At 43.0% G+C, this 20,758-nt stretch overlaps 2 protein-coding genes across 4 annotated transcripts in view; one reads left to right on the forward strand and one right to left on the reverse strand.

The window, feature by feature from the left end:
• Nucleotides 1-20,758, forward strand: part of LOC126544339 (uncharacterized) — an 803,357-nt gene that overhangs the window by 245,575 nt on the left and 537,024 nt on the right. The window lies entirely within an intron of this gene.
• Nucleotides 1,080-20,758, reverse strand: part of LOC126544341 (uncharacterized) — a 58,097-nt gene continuing 38,418 nt past the window's right edge. The window contains exons 2-5 of the mRNA XM_050191626.2: nt 12,758-12,829; nt 8,049-8,133; nt 6,476-7,342; nt 1,080-6,162 (exon numbers count right to left, since the gene is read on the reverse strand). Coding sequence (XP_050047583.1) covers nt 5,504-6,162; nt 6,476-7,342; nt 8,049-8,133; nt 12,758-12,829 — 1,683 coding nt within the window. The 3' untranslated portion in view covers nt 1,080-5,503. The remainder of the gene's footprint in view (nt 6,163-6,475; nt 7,343-8,048; nt 8,134-12,757; nt 12,830-20,758) is intronic.

Genomic DNA, 20,758 nt, shown 5'->3' on the forward strand with positions numbered 1-20,758 from the left:
CAGTGAACTCCAGTGAATGCCTTAATAAGAAAGCTGATATTGTTGCAATGTAACAAAAATTTGTACATAACTTACACAAGCACTTATACAGATTGTTTTATATTAGCTGCACCAAATTTTTAAATGTTGACTACGGTGGCTAAGGCAATTGCGCCTCTGTAGTTAGGTTACTTGGAGAGGACTGCACTACTTTTGTGGAGAATCATATTGTGGAATTAGTTAATTCAAGAAATTTTGCTGATGAGTTCTTTGATCATGTATGTTATGGCACATACAAGAGCAAATTCAGGCCTCTCAGTGCTTAAAGCATGTTCATTTCATAGAAATTTAGGGACTAACATGTTTCAGTATACCCATCCCCAGTGTGTGCCATGAAATACTCATTCTATGTCATGTTCTCATTCTATGTAATGTCAAGAAGGTTTCTTTGGAAAATAATACTGCAGAGGTGTAATTACATGATCTGGCACAGATAACTGTTTAAAAAGCATGCATTAATTCAAATGTGAGTGCTTCACCACCTTTCTCAAGATTTCTTGTGTTGTGAAGCAGTGGTGCAGAGATGCTGGCTTTACTAGGAAATGTGTTAAAATCTTAGTTATCGAACTTGCTATTTCAGGTAATGTTGGATGTGATAGTTCTCTCTATGCAGAGAGCTGGTGTCTCCTACTTTTTTCTGGTGGATATCTATTTCTGTTAGCATTCAGTTCGTGTTTATTCTTGAACAATATTATTTTTTTATATATATTTTGCGCAGCTGCTCAAAACAGTTTATGTGTGTTCTTCATTTTTGTGTTATTGTCCGAGATGTTTCATGAAGTGACAAAATTTATTGTCTCTGCCTTGAAGCAACCTACCTTGCAGCCCTTGTGTAGCCCGTGATGTGCCTTCTATCTCTTTCACTGTAGTAATTCATACTGCCCAGTTTGAATATTGGAAGCTAAGGTATAGTTGTTCTATGCCAAGGTTTTTTTCTACCAACACAAATATCTGTGCTTTCAGAATGTATCATGTACTATGTTTTATGAGATTGAGTTTGGTAGTACACACAAGTAAAATATGTGCATGGTAATGCAGCATTCTGTTGTTTGAACTCTGTTTTATTATATCTATGTACAAGACAAAAACACATTTTAAGCATCATACCTACACTCTTCTTCTCTACACCAGCTGTCTAAAACAGTTGTGCAAACAGGAGTGAACCTGTACAAAAGCCTTGTAAGAAAAAAATATCTTCAAGGCTTTTTTATAATCTAATGCTAGGTTCACTTATATTACCTAAACATCTTGCACCCAGCAAAGACATTCTCCATCTGAAACATGACGATTTTAATGTCAAGCACATATATATATATATATATATATATATATATATATATATATCGCACACTACTTACAGCGAAACCTCTCCTTGGGAAATGCAATTGCAACAAATGTAGAGAATAACAAAGGCGAAATAAATAAGCAACACATAACAAATTCCTCCGCATCATATTGAGGAAAAACACTCATCTGTATGAGATCTGAAATAACAAAAATGACCATCAGACCGACTGTTGTTAAAATCCCTGCAATGACACCAACAGTGCATTCCTAAGCTGATTTTTTTGGCCTATCTATTTTTGTTAGCCAGTTCATGAACGCTTTCACTTATAATCATCATGAAGTATTCAAGGTGAATTTTGTACACTCTGTTCCAAATTAGTGATTTCAATTGCACTTTTGTTTGGTAAATGAATGTATGAGGAGTAATGTGGGGTACTTTCTTTAAGAAGTGTTACTGACACTGTCGATGGGGTATCGCTAAGCGTGCATGCAGCTCCCATCTCAATTTGCAGTTGTATGTCTTTCCTTCTGCATGTTATTTTGTCATCAATTTTGTCTCATCATTGCTACCTGATTGAGTGGACAGAGCATTTTCAGAACATGTAAACTTTGTTTAAGAGAGGTTTTGCCATGTTGGCACATAACACAATTTGCTTTCTTGACTAGCTGGTGGTTTGTCAGGGGTACATGAGGAACATATATTGTGTCATACAATGACTTGCATGTTAGGTGACTCTTGATGTGGCTTACAGCATGACTGTAATTGAGGGCTGCATTTGCACCCATGAACATTGATGGCAGTGGCTGAATGATGTCACATTTAATTTTATTAGCTGGTATGTGGCTTTTGTCACTCTGCACAGCGAAGCTTTGTAGTTTTATTGTTGAGCAGCACAACTACAGTCGACTTGCATTAATTTAAACCCCTTATGAACATGAATGTGTGCCTGAATTATTCAAGTGAATAATGTGCAATTCAAGAGAAAATTATTAATTAATATACAAAGAGGTATCTACATGGAGCACACTCTTCTCCTCCACGTACAGCGCCTATTGAAATCAGCTGCAGATGAGCATACAGCTAGTTTGATATCCAGCACTAGTCACATGTGCTGTGACAGTTGTCAGTATTTGACTGTACTGCTAGCTGATAAGACTTCAATACGAAGTTTTCAGAGTAATGAATCTATGTAAATTACTATCAGTATGCCTGTGTTGTCTTCTTTCAGTTGTTTTTAGCCAAAAGGGTTGGATTATTTTGTAACTTGTTTACCTGGGAAGGCAAACTAAGGAAATATGCTAATGAACTGAAAGCGTTATTTGATATCTCATCGATGCCACAATATATAGAAAACATAGCCGGCCACCAACAACTTTGAGACAAGTTTTAATTGAGCGGAATATTGAATTTCTCCAGTTTTAAGTATTGCAAGTCGACTGTAGTAGTTATTTATTTTTAAGTCAGTGAAGATGAACAATATTATTTAACATAAGACAAGTACAGTCAACTACCGATTTTTCGGACGTGCCCGATAATTCGGACGCCTTCGCGGCACCGCCACGTACCCCATAGAGTCAATGTATAAGGACGTCTGGAATTTCGCACGCAAAATCCTTTCGCCATCTAGTTTTACGTACTTTTGCCATGACCGCAGGCCCAAAGCTGTGTTATCGAAGCCAGCGCCACCATCATTTTTATTATCTCGCCGCCTCGAACCGGCGCTCGCACGTAGATCCGATGGCAGACATAGCCACTACCGCGGCAACGCTAGGCCTAGCTGCTTCGATGTTCGCTACCATGCTTCTTGCTGTTCGTTGCCGTGTTTTTCATTGACAGAATTCGTCGTTGTCAGCAATGGAGCTGACTCCGCCTTTGTAATCCTCGCCAATAGCTTAGAAGCTGCGAAAGCACGCCACGTTGCGTAATGCCGGTTCCCCTAAAGTCAGTTTCACCTCAATAAGATAGTGTTACGCCGTGAAGCGTACCAAGAGTGGGAAGGGGCAATTATTATGGGACATAGTATGTATATTTTAATTATACATGTGTGCACCCGCTCTCTCCTATCACAGTACGAGCACCGATACGCCTAAGTGTACTGGCAGGCCTTCAGAGCTATTTCGGATGTGCCTGTGGCGATTTGAGCCCTTGGGTGCAGTGAAAGGCATGCAATAATTTTTTAACTGCCCGATCTTTCGGACGTTTTCGCGGCCCCTGGGGAGTCCGAAAAATCGGAAGTTGACTGTATATCTTATGATTAGCTTTCTTTGCCCATGCACATTGCAATTTTTTTAATTGCAGTAAGGGTGTAGCTTCCTGAAGATCTCTGAAATTATGATTGTGGCTGAAAGTCATGCTGACAAATATACATAATCTGCACTACTGTTGATCCCATTAATGTTTCCTATCAATCAAAGGTCTCTCCTGGCTGTGCTTATCCAAAGATAAAAGGCAAATTACATCATGACAAATATTTTGGTTTATTATAATCTAATGTGCACATTACTTTGCAACTCAATGATCGTAACATTATGGGTTGCTGCAGTTGAAAGGTGCAATGGCTTATGTAATGGGCAAAGCATCTGGCTACTACGAATGTATCACAGAAAAAGAAAGCAGGAAATTCGCTGTAACTTCTTATCAGCAGCTTAAAGTCCACCTAACATTGTTCATAAGCAACTACAACCATCAATGTTGTTAAATTTTTTTTAAATATCTGATACACACAATATTTAAAGAAAGTAAAAAATAACAATCTTGTCCTGTGCACAAAGCACTAGAAAGCTACTAGTAGTACTTTGATTTGTGTGAGTGCACAGTGAAATACAAGTGGCTGCCTGAACTAAATATAAATACTATTGGTTCATACCTCAGGTAGTTATCAATAATGCAAACTCAACAACTACACCATTTTCACAAGGAGGCAGGAAGTCTCTTCTATGTCTACACTGCTGGATAATCACACTTCTACTTTTATGCTGGTGAAAGCTGTTCACTTGCTACAATAAAGTTCACAGCACATCCCTCTCTTTTTGAGGAGCACAGGGAAGGGCATTTGAGTGAGCTACATATGCTTGTTTACGAGGTGTTCACTTACTGAATTTTGTTGGCCTTTATACTCCATAAAAGTTTCAGGGGGTTTGCCTAATCTTAGAAATAACGAATCCTGTAATGTCAGTATCATTAATAAAAAAAAAAGGACTCACACATTCATAGCTTATTTTACATTTCATGCTTGGAGTGATAATTTGTTTTGATTCATTAAACTATGAATAAATTACTATCATAGTGGCATTGCTGATTTTCATACAGTACCCTCAAATGCCCTTAAATGCCCTCATGAACATCTTTCAGAACAAGAAATGCAATCAAACAGCAGACTGGCAGGACTGCTTCTTCTCTGCAGAAGTGTCACATAGATGCCTTCTGTGAAATTATGGACACTACAAATAGTGGGAGGTGGGTTTGATTGCAGACTACAGCGTATGCTGTGACTGACACGTTAAGTACAGTTCATGTCTGTCCATAGCAGCTGACATTGACCAGAAGCAAAAAATGCTTATGCTGCTTTTAAAGAGGCTGAAGTTGCATGATCAAGCTCACTTTTCAATAAGAAAGGGAAGGTGTACACAAACACAGCACTGGTTACACATAAAATGTTCTCATGGGCCGGCCTTCAGAGAGCTTAACAATCACCCTTAAACTTGTCCGTGTATTCTCAGGGAACTGCCTGTGGACGTGCTGATTCACGTTCTGGCCGTGCCTTGATAAATATGCGTTCATCAAGTAGTGGCTGGAGTTCATACAGATGGGCCTGGGGATCCAGAAGGCAATCTTCAAGTGCCAGGAATGCAATTCCCCCTGGCTTACAGGATGTCCATGTTGTCAAACAATGTGCCTTCACATCACTGTTGCATTGGTCCCTTGAGTGTTGTCATGTTGTTAGGCAGACAGGCTCTGTGATACTGCAGCTTGTGTTGCTGGCTTGAACAACTTGTCCTTTATGGCACGAGGCAGATTGCTGGTTCATCTCTCACTATACACAGCACACATAGTCACTGTACACAGTCACATACCTATTATCGCAGCATATGTACAACACACACGCATTTTTATAAATTAATCAAAAGGCCATCTCTGGCCAAGTCCAAAAAAAGATACCTGAGCTCCTGCTGTTGCTCAGGCAGCCTTGGCCTTTGTCCACCTGCGCTTCTTCCTTCTTGTGGCAGGTCTCAGTTTCATCTCTACCCTGGACAGCTGTACCCACTCGAGGGCATCCATGTCGTACCAAGTTAAGCCAACTTTGTACTTGCCATTAATGTTGACATACTGGCAATGGTTGTACCACCAGCCTGAGGAGTAGTACACAGCACAGTGGGTGCTACTGAAGTCATTATCTCTGTCAGCTGTGCTGAATGCCATACCTGAATGGTACTCGAGAGCATTGCTGGCATTACCTCGGTAGCCCAACACTTCCAGTCGGTACCTCTGAGCCTCTGAACCAACAACAACGTGGTCATACTCAACAAACTTGTAATTTCCAGACACATCCCAAAGGTCAATGCGAAGTGAGTAGTTTCCAGAGGAGGTTATCTCATGTAGTGCATCGTTTCCTAGCCAGTGTTCACCAGACACATCACCAAAACCTTGCTTGTAATCATCCCAGTTCCGATAAAAGTCCTGAGAGCCGTCACATCGGCGCTGCACTACTGTCCAGCCACCACCGTCTGTCTGCATATCACAAAAGACTAGGCGGGCCTTCTTAGCACCGTGGGGGTGGATCAGTTGCACTCCGCTGTGTTGACCATTTGTAGGATGACTGATGTTGGAAGAGCAGTCTGCAGAAGAGAAAAAAGGGGCAAACTTGGTCAGGAATGCACAGGCTGTGGCTCAGTTCACTTAGCTCACATAGACTGTTTAACTAAAGCATAATCTGGAGACAGCTGGCAGGCAAGAATGTCTGGTTTATAAATCATCAAAATATTATTAACATGTTGCATGTACATTCATTTTCACAGCCAGAGGAAACAATCATTACACAAAAAGGTATAATCATAAATATGTGTGATAGCGGAAGTAATAGTACCTATTGTGCACACTACATAGAGTAATTAAGTATGTCAGTAGTAACCATTTTGCACAACTACTTGCCTTGTGGTAAATTGTCCTCGAACTTTTCCACTTCTCCTTCAAGACGAGTAATGTTTTTCCTCATTTTGGGCACTTCTTCGGTCATGTTGCGTAGAATGCTGGATAAGTCTTCCTGCTTTCTCTTCCACTCATCGAGAACCTCACGGTTTACTGCCTGGTCCAGTGATCTTGCAAGGTGTGCCAACTTGCGGCTGTTGTGTTCAACCATCTTGGAAAGCCGTGTGCTTGCAACTTCAAGGTTTGCAATCTTAATCTCTTGAGACACCCAGTCACTGCCTGCTCTGCGGCTTGATACTGTTGTGTTGAGGACTGCTCCTTCCACGCTAAGTATCTTGTACCGAGTTTTGTCCAGCTCAGATCTTGCCTGGAGCAGATCATTCTTCAGGCTAGCAAGGGACTCTCGTCTAGCAAGCTCATCTTGTCGGACAGCTTTGGCTAATGACAAAGCAGTGGCTACATCGAAGTCACATTTGGAGACTTCCTTGCGCAGATCAGTCAGACCTCGGTCCACTTTCTTCTCAAGTGAGCGCAAGTCCCTGAAGAGCTCTACAGTTGAGGCGTGGACTTTGTCAACACTCTGGAAGCAGCTTGAAACGTTTCGAACATTCTCACTTTGTGCTAGCATTCGATCTTCCAGCTGGCGCAACTGGCTGTCAAGCTGTGTTGAGTAGGCTGTGCTGGAAACTCCTTGCAGTGAAGCTATGGCCAAAGAGAGTTCAGTGCTATTCCGACGTATTCGGCTGATGTCCTTGGTCAGTTTGGACTGATCATGAGACAGTGTTTGGACATTCCTCTGAAGATGGTAGACTAACTGCCGGAGGTCTCGATGGTGGCGAACTTCATGTCTTGGTGCTTCCGTGTCTGCATCTGTTGCGAAATAAAGTTTGGAGGAGAATGAATGACATAAGAAGTAAGTTTGTTTTATGTCTGTGTTGGACAGTGACAGCATGTTTGGTTTGGTGAGAGATATAATAGATGCACAGTAGTAGTGGTCAAAAAGCTTGCTACAGGCAAACTTGTGAGGCTTGTAAACTGTGGTTCAAGTAATCATAAAGGAATTTGTTGCATAACAAACTGCACCTTTTCATAGGCTTAATTAAGATACCAACATGCACAGTGGGCATAAACTGTGGTCATAAACTAGCTATCACTTCTAGCAGTTATGCCTCTTCTTCCCAATTTTATGTATCAAACAATGTGTGAAAAGAAGATTAAAAAATGAAAAAGTGGGAGATGGCCAGCAAGAAACATCAGTGCCAGTAAAATGAAAAGAGACTCAAGTTGTCACCTGCCACTTTTTTTTTCTTTTTTTTTTTATGGCCATAAAAAGTTTTTTTCATCAAATGCTGTAATGCTTTTAATTTTACTGTGGTTACCTTAAAGACATAATCCATAGTAAACCACTGCACTTGAGGGCAGGGTGGTACTAGTCGGTTGTGGATCTTTCTACAATGGCCAGTAGATTGTGCTCTTGCTCCATTATTTGACTAAATTGTGATAAGTCCTTGCAGCATGCACCATAATAAGATAATGCGTATCTGTCTTTGAAGTTGAGAGAATGAAGTAAACTTACCAGTAGGATGTGGGGCAGGTTCTCCTGCAGGCTCCATCCCTGAGCCCTCGAAATATTCCAGTGCATCTGCTTGCTGGTGCTTTTCCTGCAGTAGTTAAACACAAGCATGATGTGAGAAGCTGGGGTCTTTTGTGCTCATGCAGTTCTTATTGTTTACTGTTTGGAAATCTTGCATGGTTACATGCAGAATCTCATTGCTTCAGATCGAAGACGACATGGATTGTTCATTTAATTGCCTTTTCATTCACTTGGAGCCATCTGGTCTGTCCAAAGCATTAAGGAGTGTGAAATCATGTACTAGACATGCTGCTTAAAAATAGATATCACTGAAAGCTTCAAACTGTAGTTTTCCTTAAAGCCACTACTTGTGCATTTAATCATTTCTTTGTGTGCTTGTGAAAGTCGGCCAGCATACCAGCATGTGCCAACAGTGCACGTGCTGTGGTACAGCAGATGAGGAAGCCACAAAGCTAAAGGCATACGACACTATATTGGCAAACTGAAGGAGTGATTCCTTTCAGATTGCTTGTGTGAATGTTCATTTGCAAAAAAGACATGTGCAGCACAGGGTGAAGCAATGCACATACGTGCTTCTTCTTCTTCTTCTTCTTCTTTTTTTTTTTTGCAAGACAGGCTCTATATTTTTCTTTGCTGCCTGTTTTTGGACATTTGCAAACAGTAAGGTTTTCTTATTACAAATATGCTTTTTTGTGGTTGAATTCAATTATGTCACCATAAAAGTACCGGCAAAAACAAGACATGCTAAATTATGAAAGAAGAGATAATAATGCAATTTCGCTTTGTTTGCTGATATTTGTTTTACTCTTACTTGCACACTACACCCAGGAATCCTTATTTATGCTTACTATGAGAGTCTTAATTCAAGTTGTGCGAAGTCTGGCTCTTTTTTCATCATGTGGTTTTCCTGTTTTGGCTTAGCCTATTTTCTTAGTTTGTCTCTCCGCAGTGTCATAGCATGTATATTCATAATGGGCAGCTATGACACCATCATTCACATAATGTAAGCTCAACTGGAAGCTGTTGCTGTGTGCCCATGGGTTAACCTGGCCTGATGACACTACACAGGCTAATAGAATTTAAGGATGGTACTCATTATGCCTGAAATATCATTCGTGCTCACCAAACAGTGGAATTGGCAAAGTTTTCTGTTGACACCAACGCTTATAGAATTTCCTGCTGCTCTTTGCCAGCACTGATGGCTTCGGATTTTGCATCATCATGACATCATCTACCTTTCAACAAGTAGTGGAAAGCAATCTCGAAGACCATGCTTTGCTGTACAGCAAACGACGGAAGTGACGATGTGAGATAGTCACCATGTTGTAAACGCCACTTACAACAAGAGGCTGAAGGTTACCCTTGAAAACCAGGCAAGTAACAGTGCCAAGTGTTATATTGAATGATCCATGCCAGAAAATAAGATCTTGTTGCAAAATTTAAACAAGAACAGAGCTGCGCAGAGTGCAAAATCTTTATGATGGGCAGCAAAAATTTTAAAAAGGGCACATCTTTGTAGCTGTTTCTGGCTTCTGAAATCTTTCGGCACCTGCGGTATGCCAAAGCATGGTCTCCGAGATTGGTTTCTGCTGCTCTGCGGAAGCCGTTATTGGCGATAATAGGCATATCACTTATGGAGATACTGGCACTTTCATGAGATGTCATGTGACTAGTGCTGGACGCTTCGGCGTCTGCGAGGAACAGCATTTCTCGCACAATGCCAAGAATGCTGTCTTAGCAGTGTTGCATCCTTTCTCCATGCACGATTGGCACTGTCCATAGAGTTTCTCACAATAATCGTGAGTAACGTTATGGCGAAGTCACTCCGGCGCTAGTCACGTGAGAATTGCCCGAGAATGCCGCACCCCTGGCCATTGTAGTTTTTAGTTTTCTTTATCACTGTATTTGCACTTGCACAACAAAATAAATAAAATGCGCTGCCACAGTCTATCACAGTATTTAAGCACGGCATGGTGGAAGTTTGGAGAAGTTGTGGGCTCAACACTGAAGCCACGGTCGCGCTTAGCGCTCGCGTGGCACATGTGAGCACGCTAACTTAGCCAATTTACGCTTGGCCGTGGTTAACCTGAATTTTCCTCTTAACTTTTTGACAAGAATCGTGCTTCCTACTGCCTAAATTTAGCAGTAAGCTGGCATTTTATGGTGTAAATCATTTCATATAACCAACCTTTGGCGCTGTTACTTGTGTAGTTTGTCAAGAAGAAAGAAGGGTCGAACAAGTGTCGACGCTAAGAAAGACAAGGTCGACGTACATGATGGTTCGATGATTCGATGGTGAAATATTGATAGATTTCTATTCTTTTTAATGCTCATTTTGGCTAATTTCGTATCTTACTGGTGTGGTATTTCACGTGCAATTACATCGACACTTGGTTGGCCGGTTTTTGACCAAGACACCAGGTGGGCCAATCCCGGAGATCGGCCCACCTGTCTATCGGCCCAACCACAAGTCTATGGTGCATTGTGGTTGATTTTGGACTGTATTGGCTCTAATTATGCCCGTAGTGTTACTTTTACCGAGTCTGCGGCTAATTATCGCTTCTTGTCTCATTGAGATCTACATTTTGATATATTTCGTGGCTCGCTATGACGTTCTGAAGGCGCGAAAAGATCGTTTATTTTTTCTTGAAGTGGGTGCAAGAGACCCAGATATGCCAAAACATGTGAAGTCAGAAGAGGACCTTGTCTTCAAAAATGCTAAGTTACATGTGTCTGCACCCCTCACAGTATGAGATGTTCAACACATGGTGGTTATGACGTTACCTGGTCACTTCCGACGTCTGCAGTACGGAAAAGCATGGCTGTTGACATTATTTTGATTAATCGCTGGGGTGGGAGAAAGTGTGATGTGCACACCAATATAATGGTGCAGACAAAGGCAAATTTGCATTTTTTTCTTGACAAAGTAGGCAAGTAACAGTTCCAAGGGTTGTATTGAATGATCCGGGCCATAAAATGCGATCTGGGGGCGAAATTTGAGCAAGAACAAAGCAGTTTTAAATGCAAATATGTTTTAAGTATATTTAAAGGAAAAAACACAGGTCGTTGTTCTCACGTGACAGTTTTGACGTGGTCTTTTATTTTTTTGCGTCAAATGAAGGTCTGAACACTCTAAACCTTGGAATAGAGTCAAGTGCAAGAATGCCCTAAATAAATTACTATAGTACTTATTTCTACGAGCCAGTTTCAGTTTAGGTGTCCAGAACGTGGGTGCATCATGACGTCGCGGTACACTGGCTTGCTCCATTCTTATGATCGCTGTAGCTGACACACATGGTTGTAGCCAAAATAAGCATGCAGTGTGCTTATTCTTTATGAGCAACACCATCATACCTAACTTATTGTTACATGGCATCAGCAAATCTCGCTCTGTGACACCCTTAATTTTTGAGACAAATTTAGAACCAAATTAAAATATCTTATATGTGTTTCTCAACATTCATACTTGCCAAGTGGGATCTTCTTTTCATGCAAAAAGCGTATGGTATAGTTTCTGCAACTTCTCCTTCAACTGCAGTACAGCATATTGCGCTGCGTTCGTTTTTCATGCTGCCTGTAGCTCTTTAAGCCTTTATTCACGGCACATATAAATACCAGAAAAAAAATTTTATTATCTAGCTAAATGTGCAAAACACATCGAGAATAAGCATAATGAACGAAAAGGAAAAAATAATTTGCGCCAACTTTTTTATCAATAGCGGGGAAACATCAGACAGAAAACTGTAAGTAGGCTTGCCCCCAGGCTACCTATGGCTTTGTTTGGAATTTGTACCGAAAGCTCTCGCCATATGTGAACCATAGGTGTACATTTCTTTTGCATTATATCACACGTGTGACACCACTGCAGCCAGAGATATGACCATGCTCTGACCATGCTTTTAAAAGAAAGCGAGTCGCACGCCAAACTTCTTCCTCGTCATGTGTTCCTGGTCTAAACTAACACATGACGCTTGATGCCTGTCATTCAGTGTTGGCCGAAGACAGTCAAAAACTTGATAGTCAATACCAAAACTAAGGAAGAAAATTTTCTTTCTGGTATGTATTGCCTGTAGGGAACACTCAAGGAAATTAACATTCGAGAATACTAAGAAAAGCTGCTCCTACCACGAGAGGAGGCTCAATAAACCAGGAAAGATGCAAAAACGAGACTGGTGGCGCCGCGGCACTGAAGTTCCCGCACCAGCCTGCCGTGGCGTCATGGATTTTGACGGCGTCACCTTAGGCCTAGCTAATTTCTTATAAGATGGACTAGATTGTGTTCTAAAGGAGCCAACGACTGAACTTAGCGAGTTTGGAAACTTTCACTGCACGAGAAAGTACTTTGAAATCTATGACGTCACACTGACGTACCGGCGCTGTGGTTTGGTCGCTAAATAAAAAAAAATAACAAGTTCGGTCTTAGTTGTTCATTCTGGTAAACGACCTCTTACCGCGAAATTAACTAACGTTAAGTTCTGAAATAATGCGTTCTCAGTCTAAAATGATTTATTGTTTCTATTTAGTGCCCTTTTAAATTTTGGTGCACAGGCTGCGAAGGAGGCGCCAGGCGCGTAGTTGTGAGTGAAAAAGCACTCGGACGAGATGGAAGGGATGGCTCACTCTGCCGAGATTGCGATAAAATGCCTAAAGCCTAAAATGCCTAAAGGAAGAACGGCGGCTGTCAGGCTTACCTCGTCGTCGTTGTTTCGCTTTCTGGTTCCGCCCAGTCGCTGGTTCCGGAAATCCTCGGCGAGTTCCGAAACCTGTGTGGGCGAGGAGAAAACAGAGATAATGCGCTTTATTACATAACGCTCGTGCGATGCCGTTTCCCCCCTTCTCTTAGTGCACAGTGCGGCAGTCAACGCGCGCGAACTGTGCGCCGGGGCTTAGGCTGCGCGTCGCCTCGCGCTGATGAATGCAGATCCACGCGCCGCCATCGGCGGCCGCACCCTAACGACCGGCGGCGCGTAATCCCTAATTAATGAAGTGCCCCCCGTTTGGCCGCTCTGGGCGCTGTTATGACGGCAAATCAAAGATTTATGCGATAAAGCACGCACGTCACGACTTACGTGGTTGCGTACGGAATCGCCTAGAGCGCGTCGCGACGTCCAAGCATGCGCGACGTGCATGACGAAGCCGCAGCGAGCGTGCTCGTGGGCAGGCAGCGCAAGTCCGATGCGGTCTCCAAGCGCCGCTCGGGCGTTGCTCGAGTGGCACAGTGCATGTCGGACTGACGCAGCTTTTCGAAACCGCGGACATAGTGTGTGTGTGTGTGGTGAACTCACTTGTAAAATTTCTGGAGGGTCATGTCCATCAAGTGACTTCGCGTAAACACCTGCTGTATGAGGTTGCAGAGGAAACCACATCAATACATGCTGGGCAAAGAACACATTGCACAAGCTTAAGTAATTGCGTCAGAGGGATTTTTTTTTTTTAATTTAGGGTACACGGGGTACATGTTTGGTGTTGTCTTTCTTTCTTTCCTTTTTTTTTCGGTCACTGTGTCGCATTTCCGATCGTTATGTTCAATTTTTTTGTAGCGCAGGCACAACGACACGGACACAGAAGACACATGCGAGTTGGATTAACACACCCGTTGCGTATGTGGTCTCATGTGCCTTCTATGTCCGTGTCGTTGTGCCTCGCCTGCAGCAAATTAGAAGACGCATGGCATGTATACCAACAGGCCCATATAGCCACCTTAATTCTGCTATCGTTAGTTCTGCGCTCATCGCGCAAGGTTTCTTATTCTCACACGGACACAAACTGAAATAGCGCTGTTGGAACAACGCTAAAGTTTTGCTGTGATTTTGGGCTTGGCGTCCTGCTTTGCTCGAAGGTGAAATAATAAATAGGTAATAAACGGTAATAATTAGGTAAAAACAAAATAATAAGGTAATGGGCGCTGGCTGTAGAAGTGGAGATTCACTCTGGCGATGGTTATTTTGCATTTAGGGCTAGTTGTTTCGAGAACACTTTCTAGGCTCTCTGCCAAGCGGTGGCGGCGCGTGGATGCAAGGGCTTTACATGCATACAGCTGGGCCATAACACAGGCTCCCAGCTGGCGCAGTGACCGAAACTGCCCCTTCGTGTGATCTCCGTCCATCTCGCGTCGCGATTTCAGCTGGTAGTCGGTCATGTAGCGTCTGCAATACAAGTCGTACTTGAAAAGGGGCCGTTGGGCAGAGTTATACGGCTGCTAGTTCTAGGTCTGCCTGCAGCTAGGAACGTACCTCATTTTATCTGCCCATCATACTATAGCCGCACGTATAGTGATGCTTATAGATACATGGATGAAGAGGACAACATAACCACTGCTTAGTTCCATGCAAAGTCGCTACTATGTCTTTTCATATGAACGAAACAAGGCAGGAAAGGAAACATTTACAGTAGTAATTATGTCATCCTATAGCGTAACACGCTACGCAGTGGTGCATTAATTGAGTTTTAGACAAGCTTTTGCCTGCATATGGAGCGGGGATGCAGGCGTTTATAGGAAGCTTTAGCGAGGAGCCAACTCAGATTTCCTTATTCAGATAGATGTAAAATGAACAAATGCGCTCATTAAACAAACTACCGCTGGACCGATTCCAATGAAATTTGTTGCATTTGAGGGTGAAATCTGAAGTCTTATAACGACCATATGCGAGTAGAAAGCAGTATGTTGATTTATAATGTATTTAACAATAGTTGTCAACAGCCGCTAATTAAAGAAAATTAAACCCATTGTTTACTATTCCTTAACTCAGCACCAAGAAACAGATATCGAAGTTCTGTAAAATGCATCTGTTAGAGTATCTCAAGTGAGTTTACAGCTTAAGTTAAACTGTTGCATTGTTTACGGGGTTTTTGATAAAGTCATGCTCACAAATTAGTGTTATATTTCAGAGCGATGTATAATATATCAGTTTTAGATGCCTCAGTAGGTGCAGTTTACAAAATTCTGATGTAATTTTTTGTTACCAAGTTAGAGAGTAGCAGTAAGCTTGAATCATCAGTTTCCCTCTTTTCCCCTTTTTTTTTAGATATTGCGATATTGCGATGGCCTTAATAAAAAAAAAAAAAACCTGCTGCATACAGTAGGTAGATTATAATTTTTTTTTTTTAATTTCAACAACCCTCATAAAATCCGATGCAGGGATACAGAGAAAAACGATTTCTCTGTCATCATGGATTGAGATGGGAGCTCCTAAGTTGAACCGTTCTATTAAGCGTTGCTTTTGCCTGCCTTTTAAAAGTTTACGTCTAAGTATTCAATTCTGAAGACAGTTTTCTTTTTTGACTTGCTTCAATATTTTCCTCGACAAATTCTAAATTTCTGGGCGCCTGCTTTTGTGCTGCTGTTCCAGAGGCCGCAAGTAGTTACAAAATATCACATTGTAGAAGCGCACATCAGAAAGAGTGCGTCATTTCTATGGCACCCAGTTCAATTTACATACCAGTTTGCTCAAAAGCGACTGCTCAGCTAGTAAGAGTTTCTTTACTTCAACGATTACATACATACATATAGGTGTCCCATCAAAAGATAACTATTTGGCGGTCACGAACTTCAAATGCCCTCTAGTGTATTTTTTTTTTTAATTATGGGGTTTACGTGCCAAAACCACTTTCTGATTATGAGGCACGCCGTAGGGGGGGACTCCGGAAATTTCGACCACCTGGGGTTCTTTAACGTGCACCTAAATCTAAGCACACGGGTGTTTTCGCATTTCGCCCCCATCGAAATGCGGCCGCCGTGGTCGGGAATCCCCCTCTAGTGTATTACGAGCATTCCTGCTTCCCGACGTGCCACATTGAAAACCGCAATAACAGTTTTGCAGCTTCTAATATGATTGAAAACTTGTGTGCATTTACAAAAATTCGCTAGCATGGTTGATCTACGAATGCAGACAATGCGCGGATGAAAACTCCAGGGAAGGCAGCCAAGCAGAACCGAAAACCATTTTTTTTTAATTCTCAGTTTTGTTCTGGTGTGAAAAAAGAAAAATTGCAACGTTCCAGTTCAGTTCTGGTTCGCGCAAAGATAACGTTCTTTTTTCGGTTTTGGATTCAGCTTCGGTTCGATACCCTGCCCTGCAGTATCTCTTCCTTATTCATTACTATGGAAGATCGTGAACATTGAAGCAGACAGGGAGCTTTCTCTTTAGGTGCGGATTCAATAGCATATACTAAAACCAGAAAAAGTGCGAATCATCACTGGAGCGCACTTCAAAATTCTGCTGGTCGCATACTCTGATCCCGCAGTGTGGTTTCTAGCATGGCAGATTTCTAAAATCTAGCCTAACCCGAATTTCTAACATTGGAATCTACTACGACATTTACCAATAAATGCGAAAACCTAATTGATATTAATTATCTAAACTCTCAGAACGGGGCTAAATGTAATACTTGAGGTCTGGAAGTGGAGGTGGTTTCTTCCACGACAAATAGGTGTGGTGTGCTGTAATGCCGACGCGATCAGAACACCTCTTAAGGGAACAAGAGAAAAGCGTAAAAAATCGTGCTGCCGTACAAGGGCATTGCATGGCCGAATTGTGTCACTGCGTTGACTGTGTGCTTTGGCAGGCATGTCATCTGAACGATCTCTGCATGCACGCAGGAGGAAGAACGCGCGCGTCGCTTGTCACCAATAGGGTCGAGTTGCAGAAGGGGGCAATATGGCAAGGCGACTCAAGTCCAGCCTCGTCGGCTGTTTCCCATAAGACACTGGATCCGGCTCGACGTTCTGCTCGCGCGATCTAGAAAATCGTTTTGATGTGGGGTTGTTTTGGCGATCGAGCTGGTATGCTGTGCTGGTTTTGCCTTCTGCTGCCATTATCTCGATGCTCATACGTGCTTGTCGAACGGACTTTGCTCGTCGTGTTTATAAAATCGTGGCGGTATACGTTTCGTAGATCTGCAGCGTAGGTGCCACGTTGTCGCTGTTGCGCGCTTCTGAGTTGCCCATGTTGCAGCGGACTGGTACGGAAAACCATGTGGCTGCAGTCGGCGGCGAGGTATCTTTGCTTTGGCTTGGTTGGGTTTCTTTATTGTAGTTGTTGTTGTTGTTAAACCTGACTAGGCGTGAAATCGGCCGTCGTTCCACGATAACCTTTGGCAGCGTGAGCCGGCAGTGTGATATATGCACGCACTATTGAAGAAGAATTCCTACGCTAATGCCATACATGCAGAGCGAGTCTCATGATCGCGCTAAGCTTGAGGTCGCAGGTTCGATCCCCGCCGCGGTGGCCTCATTCTGGTGAGGGCGAAATACAAAATCGCTCGTGTACTTCCGTTTAGGTGCACGATGAAGAGCCCCAGGTCGTTAATCCCGAGTTTCCCACTACGGCGTGCTTCATGATCATATCGTGGCTTTGACATGTGAAACCCCAAAATGTAATTCTTTTATTGATCGTGAATTATAACAGACGATGATTTGGCGTATTTATTTCAGTTGCGACGCTTTGTTGTTGCAGAGGAAATTTTCGCTTATATTTCCATGACTCGTACTGATTTATTTTGCTTGTTTTCTTTTCCTAATCTGTGTTGCAGAGTAACATGCTTCACTTTAGTCGACTGAGCACCTTGAATTGGTTTACACTGGTTAAAAGAGCCGCTAGGGCATTTTCGGTATGGGGGACACTTCGAATGTGTATGAAGGCATTTCAGCTTTTATAGTGACGTGAAATGGTGGATTTGTGATGTCATAAGATTTAATATGACGGTGTTTATTTTTTTACCTACTCCTTTTCGGTGCACGTAGTGTTTCGATGAGTGGTTTATATTTGGGAACTCTGCGAGATTTACATACTTGTTCAACGTTTCATTAATCAGCACACAGTAATGAACTTCAATCTGACACCGATTCGCAACAAGAATAGCAAATGAAGGCGCACGTACAGTAGATAGCAACCATAATCACACGTTGCTGCTGCTAATTACAGGGAAGTATAGTCGCCCGTTAAAAAACAACTGTAAGCTTCTGCTTTTGAAGATGAACAAGTTGTGAAGGCGATAGCCGAGCGCAACCCACATTACCCTCACAAAGGCGTTTAGACAAGCCCTTCCCAATGCAGTTCTCTCATATCGGATGTGGTGACAGCGCGTTGCTCATTCACTGGCATTCCCTCTGACAAGTTTTTCAGGTTTATTATTCATCACACGAAAGAATATGGCCGCACACTCAAATAAATTTTCCGTTTCACCATAGCATTACAGTGCTTGCAACGACAGGCTATAGTGCGAGAAGCGTGCACAAAATGGCGCGCCGCATAATTTCTTCGCTGCATGTGCATCGAGCGGCAGAACAATAGAACGAACGTAATGCAGCGGTTCGAACCCCACCATGACTTTTTCTTCCTAATATCGACCGAACGAACGAACGAATGTGACGTCTTTGCGGTTGTAATTTGAACACTGTATGGAGAACAGGTACGTTGTGATGCGTGACTATTGTTTTGCTTGACATGAATGAATGTTAAACCTTTAACAACAACAACAAAAAAGCATACACTTCGACGAAACATGGCCGGGCGCCCAATTTTCAGTACTCGGTTGGGTCGTACAATAATAATAATAATAATAATAATAATAATAATAATAATAATAATAATAATAATAATCCCTCTTAATGCAGGGTAATTATCCTTCTTGGAAACAATGCAGTGGACCGTCCATTTGGATTAGTGCACCTACAGCCCACACTGATGTATGGCTTTATTTTTCGCTTTTCCTTCATGCAGACTTTTGCATACGCGCGTCGAGTCTGCGGTAGCCTGTTTGTGTGCAATGTCATCCGGTTTGAAGAAGGCGCCGTATTGCCTCTCTCTAGGCGCGCGTGCGTGCGCAAACTCACTTTCGAAGCAAATATGGTCAGTTGGTGACGTGACGTGTGCCCTTTCGCGGGTGGCACACTCCGCGTAGACAGACTTGGGTGACGGATGTCAGGGCCATCTGCGCTCTTCGTCGGGCAGGCAGTCTTTATGTTCCACGCCCTTTGCCCGTGCCACCCCACCCGCCGCGATGCGGATGAATGGGGCGGGCCGGCTGCATGCGCGGGGTTTGGGGCGCACAACCGCCACGTGCGCGACCTTTGACGAAGGGATCAGAGGCGGGGGCGAGCTGCGTCGTCCCCTGTTCCACCTTTGTCGCTTTCTCGCTACGGAAGGTGTCTCGTTTTGCTCTGGTTAGACCGTTTCCTGTTCGGCACTCTCGACTGAACAGCTCGAGCTCTCCCGTGCTCTCCAGTGGTGCTGCTTCCGCGCGGGAGTGCCCCGACGCGCCCGCGCGTTGCCTGCGGCCCCTGCTGTCGCAACCCTCGAACCCTCTTCTCGGTGGGATTTGTTGGGAGCTTCAAATGTATGGCGGTGGCGCCGCACGCTTCAGTCGCGATCGGCGCGGGATGGATTAACGACAGTGGCAGTGCGGATGCGTGTGAGCGAGCGCACTTTGTCGACAGCTGTATGCGTGCAAGATGAAAAAAAAAAAGATAAAGACTACCCCCCTTCCCTGTGTGTGTATGTACGTTAGCGCGCGTGCACGTTTGCGCGTAGATATATACTTTATTACTTTTTTTTTTACTCGTCCCTCTTACCCTGTCGTTCGCTGCGGCGTTATAACCCTCAGCTCCTTTTGTGGAGACGGACCACGCTGGTAGCAAGATGCGCAGGCGGGCTGTATAATCGAATGAAGGGCGAACCCGAATAATTGCTTTATAAGCGCGAGTGAGAACGAAGGCAAGTAGGAAACGTAATAACGCCGAGCGGAGTTTTGAGGTATAATGCTAACGTGATTAGCCGTCTGTTCAATCGGGCAGCAGGAGATAATTAGCGCAGCGATAGGGTCAAACTAGCGATGTTGAAAGTGAAACAAAAAAAAGTTATCGACTAACAAAGTGGATACAAGCACTCTTGGTGTTCCTCGTTATATTCCTCTCGTAAGCGTGTTAACAACTTGTTTCGTTCCTTTCTATCTTTTTTTTTCTTTTCTTTTTTTTCAGTTTTCTGGAGATCTAGTGGATTTCCCTTGTAATCCTCTCAAAGGTTTTTGATAGCTTCAGAACAAGATTTTAAGGAGTCGCTATGGCAATGCAGCGTATTAAAGGACGAGATAAATAAATAAGAAAACGGAGATATAATATCTCATGTTTTAATTAAGGCCGGTATTCTTCCGTTTGTTCTTTAGAGGTTCACCAGAAAAGAATACATGTCTAGAATTTCTGTTCTACTAGTTCGAAGCCAAGAACCTGGCATTACTTTGTAACTGAGAAACAGCCGGAAGGTGTTAGAGAAATATTCGGAAAAGGGCTTTATGGCCTGTTTGTTTTCCGTTGTTTGTTGACGTCATCGTGATGTTTTTTTTCTCTCTCTCTCTGTGTGTCTTTTTCCCTTTGTCAACGTTTCGCTTTGAACTCTTGAGGCGCAAAGGTACAGTACGAAGTTATGTATGTGGTAGGATTGTTTCGAGCACATCCTTGCATGTTAGCTGGCAAGAAGCGGTGTGTGTAATGGTAATTTATCTTCGTATTGTCATTTGCACTCCGTATGAGAACGTCAGAGAGAAAACGAAAAATCAAATAACAGGCGGTCAACGAGAGCAGCGACGAAATAAAACACGTGTGTGTGCGGGGAGGGTTCTTTTCGCTGCGTACGTCTCACAGCCGGATGGCACGCAGGATGATGGTGCCGAGTCGACATCATTCCGTGAATCATGGT

Source organism: Dermacentor andersoni, chromosome 1 (genome assembly GCF_023375885.2).
Source record: "Dermacentor andersoni chromosome 1, qqDerAnde1_hic_scaffold, whole genome shotgun sequence".
NCBI classification, from domain to species: domain Eukaryota; kingdom Metazoa; phylum Arthropoda; class Arachnida; order Ixodida; family Ixodidae; genus Dermacentor; species Dermacentor andersoni.